This window comes from Alosa alosa, chromosome 6, assembly GCF_017589495.1.
Source record: "Alosa alosa isolate M-15738 ecotype Scorff River chromosome 6, AALO_Geno_1.1, whole genome shotgun sequence".
NCBI lineage: Eukaryota > Metazoa > Chordata > Actinopteri > Clupeiformes > Clupeidae > Alosa > Alosa alosa.
Window position 1 is genome coordinate 8,723,808 of NC_063194.1, and position 12,645 is coordinate 8,736,452.

The 12,645-nt window shown below is 40.2% G+C and overlaps 1 protein-coding gene across 1 annotated transcript; it reads right to left on the reverse strand.

Annotated features, from left to right (window-relative positions):
* Nucleotides 1-213: 213 nt before the first annotated feature.
* wipi2 (WD repeat domain, phosphoinositide interacting 2) lies at nt 214-11,872 on the reverse strand. Its single transcript, XM_048246353.1, has 12 exons — nt 11,593-11,872; nt 10,226-10,308; nt 9,297-9,466; nt 8,754-8,850; nt 8,467-8,564; nt 8,297-8,389; nt 8,115-8,185; nt 7,807-7,914; nt 7,370-7,534; nt 7,127-7,234; nt 4,083-4,180; nt 214-2,412 (listed from the first exon to the last, which is right to left on the reverse strand). Exons 1-12 carry the CDS (start codon nt 11,664-11,666, stop codon nt 2,300-2,302), a joined length of 1,278 nt encoding a protein of 425 aa, XP_048102310.1. The 5' UTR covers nt 11,667-11,872; the 3' UTR covers nt 214-2,299.
* Nucleotides 11,873-12,645: the final 773 nt, after the last annotated feature.

The window sequence follows — 12,645 nt, forward strand, 5'->3', positions numbered from 1 at the left end:
GATGTCTTCGGTGCGCTGTTCTTGAAGTTGCATGACTGGTTCTCTCGTTAGCGACTCACTACGTCTGCTGTATGGCTTTGCTAGGTGAACGATTCCAAGTTTGTTTACCATCAAATCGGCTTCGTAAAGGTTATATTAAGATAAAAATGTTGCATAGTGTACCTTTAAATCATTGTTAGGAATCATTGATGTCACTGTATGCACAGACATGAATTGGACTTTCAATTGATTATTTATTTGACCTTTATATGGAACAATTCACATTTTATACAAAAATCATTAGAAAAGAAATGATAGGGCCTTTGAGCAATAGAGTCCATTGGTTGTGGCGATAAGTCATTACATTAATCATGTTGCTATGTGGTCTGGCAACATAAGACCAAGACAAGCTTAAGGATTTCTCATGCATATCAATAACATCTCAAAATCTAGGGTGTTTTGAAGGTGCTCCACTTCTTTCTTGGCCATCTTGATGGAAAATGTGTGTAACTGTATGATACACACCCCAAACACAATTTCCTGTTCTGTCTAAAATTAGACCCCATCCAAACAGTTTGATTACTTCTGTATTTGGAGGTAGGGCTCCTGGGGACTTTGCCCTTTAAAGAGAGACTCCCACTGCCCAGGAGACCCAAAGGCTCTCATTTGACCCGTTGTGGTTCTGGCTCCAACACTGCCTACGTGACCCAAGCCCATGTTTATTTATTAACTGAGAGCGTGCAGTGATGTCCATGGGAACCTGCCTGGAGCCTGTGCTAGTGTTCGGCCGGTTACCAACATCAGCCCTGCGGGTCTGGGAGAGGCAGGAGAGATGGACACAGGCACTGAAGGCCGGCCTTTTCTTCTGCTCCAGCTACTCTCTCGTCTCCCATGTTCCCGGAGCCTTTTAACGATCAATTTAAAGCATGGTGACTTCCAGGGAGATCTATGACTGCTGGGTAAGATTCAAAGCCAGGCCTGTCCTTGTTGACCACTGACTATTGTTTTCATTAAATGCCATCACTAGGATGTGGGATGTTTGAAGTAATTTATTCAGGGGGGTGAGGAAACTAAAAATTCCCACTGGGAAAACAAAATAGTGACTAATGGCTGACATTCCATCACATCTGCTGGAGTACCAGCTCCTCCTTAAAAATTAATGAAAAATCAACCATATTCAAGTTCCCATCAGGTCCTCGTAAAAACTCAAGCAATAAAACCATAACAATGAAAACGGTCTGGGCACAGTGTGGGGGACATTAGGACTAAAACAAGGGAATTATCACACCGACGTGTCGCACTTCAATAATGTTTGAATGGAGAAATGAGCTTCATCAACAGTACAAAAAAAGAACAAACAAAAAGAAAATCAGACTGAGCACTTCTTTTCTGTCATTTTGCTTTGAGCGTTAAGTAATTTGTCATTTGGATTAAGATCAGTAGTTGCTGACTTCACAGAAAGGAGAGAGGAAAAACAGTTATCCAAAAATACTGTTTACATCAGGCCATTGGGTTCAGCGCTGGTCATGCCAAGTCAGGCTGTAGTCAGGCTAAGTCAGTGTTCTGTAGCGGCGCGTCACAATTGTGCCTTGCTCAGGTAGACAATAATATTTACAAGCTCTGTGCAGAAGATATAGCACAGATGTATTCAGTCACACACACAAGAAATTCCTCTCTGAAACAACAGGGACACTGTACACATTCCGATGTGGACAGGTAGAGAAGTCAAACTCACCGTTTTCAGTTTGATCATTTCTATTGTTGTCTTTCTTTCTTTTAAAAAAGGAGAAAATCACATTTAATTTCTGACAAGGCTTGAGAGACAAGAGTCCACCATACAGATCAGAACCATCGACATGAGAGCAAAGTTTTTGTTTGTTTTCTAAAACATCCTACACTTGGCACATGTACATGCAAAGCTAAGGGAGCAACACCTGCAGCTTGTCATTTCTTTTTTTGTTTTTGCTCATTTCGATCGATGATTAAATGTATAGATCTGGCCTTTGAAATTCCACCAGATGATCGTTTTTTTTTTTTGCATGTTTGTTTTCAAAAAGCCACAAGGGAGAAGAAAACACATCTATATGTAACAATAGACAGAATGAGGCTACAGCTAGGCCTGCTTTTTAAAAATGCCCTTTCTGTTTAATCCCTCCGACTTCCATCCACCATGTCACATACGCCTTAGCAGCACCCAAGGAGGAGACCTCCCACTTACCCCCTCCCGAAACCCCCCCTCCCCAAATATCTCTCAGTTGGTGTGGCCCTCTCTTTCTCCGCTTTCTCGCTCTCACCCTCCTCCATTTCATTCGTTTTTTGTTCAGTCTGTTTCCAGGATCAAGGGAGGCTGCTCGTTCTCCTCGTCCAGATGCAGGGTGTTCATGTCGTCCTCCACTCCGGCTCCGCCTACTGCCCCCTGGTCCTCAGAGTAACCTGGCCAAGTTGGAGGAGAGCTTAAGGTGTTTGCACATTCACTGCCCAGACAAACATCAACAAACTCCAACCAACACCAACAGTTGGATCAGTGGGCAATGCAGTCTGTGTCTGCGGGGGTTTGTTCAATGAAGATGTTCGAGTTGTCTTGTCAATTACTGTTTGTGCGGTGTGGGGCTGAAAGTTGGTTTTCTGACCATTCTAAAGTCTGCAACCAACAACTGCCAACTTTAGAGCTTAAGTCCGACTTAACACAGGACTAGGAAGTGACTACATTTAGAAACTGAATGTCATGGCTTATAATACAGTACAGAGCATAGTGATTAGTTGATCAGAGTTGAAGTTGTAGTTACATGTGGAACTACAGTGTTAATACAGGACAACTCCAGTAAGTAAAAATGCTTTAAATCGTACTTCACTGTACTGAAAACAGCTTTGTTCAAAAAAGCATGGCATCCCTTCTTAGCATAGGGGACAACAGAGAAGACATGCAGTCCTCCTCACCTTGACTAACCTTCGACAGCATTCAGCTGAAGCCCAATCGAAACAATTTTGGCAGTTAAAGGAGAATTCCGGTGTGATATTGACCTAAAGTGTATTGAAACATGATACCGAGTGTGAACGTATGTCTCATGGCCCATCTCGGCTTGTCCCCTGCACTCCAAAATGTATTAGTTAGCCGATGCTACCAACAGCTTTTTCAATAGTGGTGCTTGACATCGGGCTAGCCATGCAAATAAATCACTGTTTTACACCCATTTACGAGGCTCAATGTATCTTCACACTTCATTGGTAGACTTCCGAGGGGGCCTGAGATTTAAAAGCGAGACATTGAGAACTTTGAAAAAGCACTGGTAGTTTACTTACAAGGCGATTTATACAGACAGTATCTTCACAAAGTTTAAGCGTTTGCAGCCATCTTGAATTTAGTCACGATAAGTTCGGCGAAGAGTAAGAATGAACAGGTATGATATAAGGGATCAGATTCCAAAAATAATTCAGTGGAAATGCATGGATTCCAGTTGCTGCTACTGGAAGAAACTGGAATCCATGCATTTCCACTGAATTATTTTTGGAATCTGATCCCTTTATCATACCAGTTCATTCTTACTGCTGTTCTAATTTATCGCGACTAAATTCAAGATGGCTGCAAACGCTAAACTTCGCGGAAGATACTGTCTGTATAAATCGCCTTGTAAGTAAACTACCAGTGCTTTTTCAAAGTTCTCAATGTCTCGCTTTAAATCTCAGGGCCTCGGAAGTCTACCAATGAAGTGTGGAGATACATTGAGCCTCGTGAAATGGGTCTAAAACAGTGATTTATTTGCATGGCTAGCCCGATGTCAAGCACCACTATTGAAAAGCTGTTGGTAGCATCGGCTAACTAGCCAGATTTTGGAGTGCAGGGGACAAGCCGAGATGGGCCATGAGACATACGTTCACACTCGGTATCATGTTTCAACACACTTTAGGTCAATATCACACCGGAATTCTCCTTTAACATTTACACTGAATCCGTTTTTTTTTTTTTTTTTTCTCACTAGCACTGCAGATAGAAAGGTCAAAGCAATTAAATATCACAAGCACACCACCTTCATGTCTGTATACAACACAGATGTAAAAGAACATATCTGCGTGTGTCTACTGAGGGCTTTGAATGGTGAGCCTACCTTTGGCTACAGCAGCACTGTAGGTCTGTGGCACGAGTGGACGGTCATGTGCTGTCTGTTCTAGGATTTCATTGGCTGGTTCAGCGCTGCCATCCAATCTGAGTGAGGTGATAAAATAGTTATGGTTATGGGATTTGGCCGATGCTTTTGTCCAAAGCGACAAATTAAATTGAAGGGACTGCCGTTGCATAGACAAACGTCACTTGTCATGTTTTTATTCTATTTTGTGACGTTTTGAGCTGTGTGGCTCTTCCTCTTCAAAAATACAATAAAACACTGTGAATGGGAGCTATCTGGTATGTGGATCATCTCTTTTGGATACTGATGTGCTGTAGAACCAGTAGAACCATGAAGCCGTGAAACTAGTTATAAGCGATGCAAAAGGCAAAGTAATTTAACAAGGAACCGTTTCTGAATGACAAAGTTAACTGTTATGCTCCAGTTTGCAAATATCCTTCGTGTTATTTGGACGTCAATCTCAAATACAATGGCAGAATGTACAACCCCAAAACAGAAAAAGTTGGGACATTGTGTAAAATGCAAATAAAAACAGAATGTCACAATATACAAGTCTCATAAACCCATATTTAGCAGCAAAAAGACATAGATAACATATCAAATGTTGAAAATGAAATGTTGGACTCTTTCATGGAACGTACATGTTAATTTTGAAATTGAGGCCAGCAACATGTTTCAAAAAAAGTTGGGACGGGATTTATAGGTTTATATTATTTATTATTTATTTATACGGGATCTTCATTTAACACAATTCTGTAAATGTTTAGGAACTGAGGAGACCATTTGCTACAGTTTTGAGAATGAAATGTCCCATTACTCCCAGATATAGGATTTCAGTTGCTCAACAGTATGGGGTATTCTTAGTAATGCTTTTCATTTCATTATGCACCTAATTTGACAAATCTGGACTGCAGACAGGCCATCTTAGTACCTGGATTCTTCCTCTATGGAGAAATACTATTTAAATATGTGCAGAATTCATTTTGGCATTGTTTTCCTGAAATATTCAAGGTCATCCCTGAAAAAGCCATTACCTTGATGGCAGTAGATGTTGCTCAAAACCTGTATACATTATTCAGAATTGATTGTGCTTTGCCAAATGGTCAAGACGCTCATGCTGTAGGCACTAATGCTCCTCCACACCGTCATAGATGTTGGGTTTCGAACTGAGCGCTAAAACAAGTTGGATAGGTTGAATACTTGGATAGGCCCTCTCCTCTATAGCCCGGATGAGTCCATAATTTCCAAAAAAGAATGGCAAACTTTGATTGGTGGACCACAGGACCTTTTTCCACGTTACCTCAGTCCATTTTAAACAAGCTCAGGCCCAGATAAGAGGGTGGTATTTTCTGTATTATGTCTCAATACAATTTTTGCTGTTACAATTTTGGCTGCAGTTTTTGAATTGAGTATCAAACTGTGCACATAGACTATGGTTATCAGAGGTTTTCCTGGGCCCATACAATGACAGGTCTGGAAACACGTCTGGTGTTGATGCAGTGCCATCTGAGGTCCAAAAGACCACGGCCATCCAATTTGTTTTTCAGCTATTTCCCTTGTTTGCAAAGATTTCTCTGGATTCTCTGAATTTTTAAATAATATTATGTCCTGTAGATGTTGAATTCCCTAAATATGTCACAATTTCATGTGAAGAAGCATTAAAATGACATTGATTCATCATTTGTGCACACAGGTTTACACAGAGTGATGAATACCCCTACATCTTTACTTCTAAGAGACCCTGCTTCTCTGGGCTGCTCTTTTTCATACCCAATTGTGTTGCCACCAGTGTTGTAGTACTCGAGCCTGAGACTCGAACAGCAAAATTGTGAATTTAAAATTGTGTAGGCTATTTAACAGCCAGAATTTTTTTTCAAATGCCCGGGGGAGGCCCTTTTATGATCCACACTACCTCTTACAAAATAGGCCTACTCCAACGTCCATCTAGCTCTTGTGAAATATGAACTTCTACAACACTGCCTATACAATTGTCAGCAGTCAGTAACAGCATAATGTGACTTAATGGCCTGTATGATTGGGATGTGGATTGCTCATTTATTATGAGTAGGCCTATAGGCTATGGTATGGCTATGGTATGGTATTCTCTCCGATATAATAAATACAACACATTGGGTTTGGCAAGAAATTTGGCAATACTACTTTCACACAAGTGATGGCACCCCTGCTTGGAGACAGAAGATTGTCCGTTTTGCTTTTGCTTTTGCTTTTAAGGATTTCATCTGCAATGGGAAAAAATGGAACGACTTGTAGGCTATGCTTACTTTAGTGCTGGACTTGGACTCGACTTGATCAATAGGGACTCGACTCGGACTCGACGTGGATCAATAGTGACTCGACTCGGACTTGACTTGGAATTTTTTTTTAATGACTTGGACTTGACTCGGACTTGAACACTGGGGACTCGAACCTGGACTCGAGGCATAGTGACTTGACTACAACACTGGTTGCCACTTACCCTAATTAGTTGTGAAACATTCCTCCTTTTGTTTTCTTTATCATTACACAACTTTTCCAGCATTTTGTTACCCCCGTCCCAACTTTTTTTGAAACATGTTGCTGGTATCAAATTCAAAATGAACATATATTTTCCATGAAATAGTCAAATTTGCCATTTTCAATATTTGACATGTTGTCTGTATCCTTTTTACAACCAAATTATGGGTTTAAGAGATTTGCAGATTATTACATTCTATTTTTATTCACATTTTACACAACGTCCCAACTTTTTCTGTTTTGGGGTTGTAAATGATGCACAGGTGTGCCCTTAAGCAAGAGTTGCTAATATATTCACTTGATAAATGCATGGACATAGGCTGATGTTAAATGACAATGCTATTTATAAAGTTTTAATGATGTTTTGACAAGGATTTCCCCCTCATGCCCTATTGCACTGGACCCCCTATAAGAAGACCACCTGGAGAGTGGCCCGTAACAAATCGAGTTTGAGACCCCTGCCTTAAAAGCACAGTAATTATGTTCATGAGATGCTTGTATATAAGCCTTACTTGTGCTGCTTCATTAGTGTGCATTCTCCACCCTCCTGTGGATCCAGGTTGTACAAGTATAGGTACCCATCTGCCGCTGCCACCAGAAGACGTGGAATCTTTTGGATTCTGTGGTAAGCATTCCATACATAAGACCGGGTCTCCAAAACACTTCACATCCCCACCCCCACAAAGCTAAACAGGAAAAACAGGAAAATTATTTTCTTTATTGGTGGCTCTGAGTTCAAATTAGAGACCGCTTACGTGGCAAGGGCGCAAATGTTCTTGTGTCCGGAAAATGGCAGTCTAACAGTAGCAAATGCTCGGCCTTGGGTGAACATCTCCGTCACCTGAGCTGGCAGGTATGTGGTGGATGCCATAAGTACCTTACCAAAGTACCCCGTCCAAGTAGTAGGCTCTTCCTGTGGTCTGATGAAGAAATAAAAGAAAATAAACAGACTTAAATATAAACATACTCCAAACATAAAAATGCATCTTTAGCATGTTTTTGTAGAAAGATGGACTCATCAGAGCACAGCAGAGACTTTCCATCTACAGAAACAGGAAGCTAGCGCTAACTTGCCACATCTGGCTTTGTGTTATGTTTAGGGCAGACAGAGGACGTGAAAAGTTATTTATGCAAGTCGCTCTGATTTAAGCTGGCCAAACATTCCACATGGAGGAGACCCAAACCCACTTACTTCTCTCTCTGAGTCTCCAGCTTGAAGATGTGAACCGTCTCAGTGTTGCTGGAGGCAGACAGATAGAGTCCCTCCATGCTGAAGGCCAATGAGCAGATGCTCACACATCTGTTAGACAAGAGAAGCTGTTTTACTGTGCTTGTGAGGAATACCGCTAATATTCACAGACGATGACATGGCTCACTGACATAATTCTAATGAGAGGAGCCCTTTCACCGGGCTTGTGAGGAATATTTCTAATATTCACAGGTGATGACACTGCTCACTAATATGCCCTTCCATAGGGTGCTTCAGCCATGCCAACACACCTCTTCACTCCTCTTCGAAACTCAAAGAGCTTCTGCCCTTCTGGAATGGAAAACACCCGAATGACAGTTCCCTGACAAAACACAAAACACAACAACCAGAGTTTAAGGAGGCCCATTTACTTATCAGAATTTAATTGAGTAAATCTTATGCAACCCACAAATACTACACTACTCTAAAATACCTTCTCTGAGGCAGTGGCAAGCTTTGTGCCACTGGCATCGAAGGCCAAAGCAGCAAGTGGACTATCATGAGCGGGGATCATGTTAGCTGCCCTCTGAAAAGACAAACCAGCTTAGTTCCACGTCCTTAAAAACACAGGTGTATTCCAAAAATAGTGAACTAAGACCTTACCAGGTTGATTGTGTCAAAGACTTGAACCTCTCCTATTGTTGCACTTCCAGGATAGGCCAAATAGCAGTTATCATTACTGATGGAAAGTGCACACAACCCTGCGAGGAAAATAATAAACATATTAGACCTGGATAAGTTGTCTACATTAAAAAGGTACCAATTTCACACACTGTGACAAATTATCAGTAATATAACTACAAGATAACACACAAAGTTAGGATGATCTGATGCACAGCCCCTTCAAATGTACATCACAATGTATAAGGTTTTAATGAGAGTAGTATTACCTGATGGATTTGGGGGAGTTTCTCGAATAGTATGCAGTACTTTCATATCCCTGATATTGTGGATATAAAGTGATTCTTCCAGGCATACTATCAATCTCTGAAAAAGAGAAGTCTTGATAATAAAGTATGAATGAAAGCAGATAAATGAAATTAAACATAAAGGCAGAGTAATTCACTTCCTGTGAATATACAAACTGCTATTATTTACTTGTGTCGTTTGATACTGAACAAAAGCACACATTAGCTGTTGGTGAAAGGGTGCTTTGTGCCCCAAATCCAGAAAAAGGAGATTTTTCTCAAACTGCAAGACGGCCTATACTTTTGTAAAGACCACAGCAAATGAAACATCATAACCCTCATATCTATGTAAGCTAAAATATATTGTACATAACTACTGTTAACAAGTTACAAAGTTAAAATCGGTGAAAAATCCTTAACTTTTACTCTTTTTAAGGCAAATTGGTTAAATCTCTAGAAGACTATACAGTATTTTCTATATTGTATTATGCTAAATAGAAAATGTACATAAAACATTTATTTTACCTGTCTATTTAGTTTCACTGCCAATATAGTGTTAGAGTAGCTGTAGTTACAAATCTCAGTCCCTTTCTTGAAGTGGCACACTTTCAACTTTCTGGGTGCTTTAAGGCTAACAATAGCAACAAGGCTGCTGGAAAACAGCCTTTCCACAATGCACACATCTTCTGTGTCAGCTGTGGAAGCAAAGAAGAAAACAGCTTACGCAACGTGTTGTAAAATGTAATGACAGATTTATGCTGTCCATAATACGTCTGTGAAAATTTACTAGGATTATCTTCCAATTGAATAGCCTATTGCAACCACAAAATAACCTTGACATCATCCTGCCCAGGTTGCTTTCATCACCGAGTGACATAAAAAGCCATGATCCCAAAATTATATCACTGACAATGCATCCAATTGTAAGTTTTCAAGACACACAAAAGACCTGACATTAAGTCAGACAGAAAGTGAAAGACGGATCTGAGGTATGCTGAAACATTAAAATAACCCGAGTCTCTCAGAAAAGGAAGTTGAATCTTAACGTCTGGACACTTCTCGTACTCTGTTCCTGTAGTAGGCCAATGTTGCAACAGAACATGTTTTTCCCCCTTCTTCCACCATTTTTGGGAGGTGTCTCTCAAGATGGTACAGACAACTCTAATGCCTTATTGGCTACACAAACAATGTGTTGAGTAAAATGACAGCATATACCGGTATGTGATACAAATAGATAACTATGACACATGTCCATTGTTTTAATTAAATTAAATTAATTGCCCTTGTATTGTTTACAAATGTTTGTTCAAAGGGAATTCTAACAGGATTAGATCCATGATATGGTATCCTACAGTTTACTTATAGTGAAACATTAACTAAATAGCATTTATACATTGTGGCCCCTCTTGCAAATCAGAAACAATTAATGTGTGCTTGGAAATTATGTTACTTACTACATTCATAAATCTGTTCCAATTTGTCTACTGAGGACAATGAAAAAAACTTGTAGCCAGATTTTGTACCAACAGCCAAGGACCTGTAGTGTTGAGACAGGAACAATATTATATATTGAAATGACGTTATATACCTGTAATGCTATGTACAGTAACGTTATGCAACATAAAAAAAAAGCACACACATTTAAGTTTCACTGGCTACAGGCTAACTACCAAGGTGTGAACTCGCTCACTGTTACCTAGTGACATCATCATACCGTTAATTTTGTTCAACGTTTGTAAATAACCTGCAAAAGTTACGTGTAACGTTGGTTGTCCAAATTAACATTCAGCAAACGACTTACTGCTAACGTTTATTAAATCATTACATTAAAAACATTAAAGTTACGTTAGAGTTAATGGGAGTTATCTGGTGTCAATGTTAGCTAACGTTAAGGTTAGTGCATGTACATGAGCTTAACAGACATTTACCAAGCAAGAAACAGTAGGTTAACTGCCAACAGTAAATTGCCAATTGTGCTCTACATCACAGACAACAAGAAAACATAAATGTGTAGATGTCTGAATTTCTTGTAACTCCTCTAATTTTTCATAAGCTAACGTTAATGTTATCACACCTAACGTTACGATGGCTAGCCAGCTAATGGACGTGTTAAGAGCTACTAGGGGTAGAAGCTAACTAATGAGCTACCAAGAGCCAAGGTTTTATTTAATGGACTTTTGTTTTTGTTGTTATGTGTTTAAGTGATGACCGCGTTAACTGGAGGAGATTGAGTGATGAATATCAGTTAACCTCATAATACTCGATGAGAAAAGCTGCCAAGACTGACGCGGACATGTTTTGAAACAATGATACTTGCATACACAGATGCCAAACATTACCCAAGACAGCTAATGTTAGCCAAGGCTTCTAGCTACTATCTAGCGGTTAGGTTTCGCATTAACGTCAACGTTCTACTAATAAGACCAATGCGTTAACAGGGTAGCAGTGCTAATTAAATTATAATCGACGTATAGTACTGATGTCTGAATGTGAAATGTGTATTTGCTATTTGCATGGTAATATAGCTCTAACAACCTGCCAAAACAAACATGACAAAACTGCTAGCCATCACTGCTGTCCCCACATTGCCAGTTAGCCAGACTATCTGGCTAAGCTAGTTATCAGGCTAGACGTCTTGCGATTTTTCTTATGTGCTTAGCATTTCAAGGGCCTTTAAGGGGTTCAACCACCTTTCTGTCTTGAACAACGTCAATGAACATATTTGACAGATGAAAGGGTGTTACAAGACAACATTTTCATGATTAGTCTGTGGGCCGCAACATCACCGATCTTAAAAAACACTGTCCCTATTTCGCCTTACGTGTTGTCCTGGTTAAAGTTGGCGAAGAGAAGCTGGCTGCAGCCGGCCTCCCCGCTCTGACTCGCCAGGTTCATGGGCTCAGCACCATTTACAAGTAACAGCTGAAGTAGAAATAGCCGTAAAGACAACTGAGTGATACTGTCTTAGTTAATCTGAATTCTTCACTGATCCATGCGTTCCTCCCTTATTCCCGTTATTGTTGTTGTTTTTCCACTGACTGTTGCTGTTCATCCCACGTACGCAAGCGCAACACAGCAACGTGCCTCGAGTCTATAACATTTAAAGGGAACACGACGTCCTCAGAGCCTCTGGACGTCCAATGCTGTTTTTTACCCACCCTCACTCTGAGCCCACAACTTTTAATAGGCTACAAACATTTTGCTATGCATGAAAGCCTACTTTTCTACATCCGACCTGTTAGGTTATTGCATGAATTGCTGGACTAATATTAATTAACATGACATGTTCTACCCATAAGCGGACACTCCTACACCCTAAATTCTTATCAGCAACACACAGATAATGGCAAATGTTGGTTGCTGTGTTGGAGGTGTGTGTCTGCAAAGCCTGACATTATTTTGTTAAAACAATATGAGTATTTGCATAATTTCATTCATCCCTGGACAACTGACAATCTAAAAATAATGTTAGTTTATAGCACCACTTAGGAAGTAGCCTATAGCAAGTAGAAGTCTTTCTCAATTTGGTGTTCAAGTAGTCCTATCTATAGGCCTATAGCCCTATCTGTTTGCAGTGAGTGACATGAATGGATAACAGTGTTTTGAAGATAGGTGTAGGCCTACTAGTTGGCACATTAAACGAAAGGACTTGTCAGGTTTACAGCCCACATTTCCAAAAATGTTCAATCCCTTTCAACATTTTCTCCACCTCCAATAATGCTGCGGCCAGCAGGGGGCTTAGCATCCCATGCTTTTACGATCGTTGATTGTAAAAATGTTTTAAAACGCCTTGTGTTTAAATTCAGTATTCTATATTAGGCTTTCAGTGCATCACACGTCATAATAGCCTAGACCACAAAATACATGAGCCAGT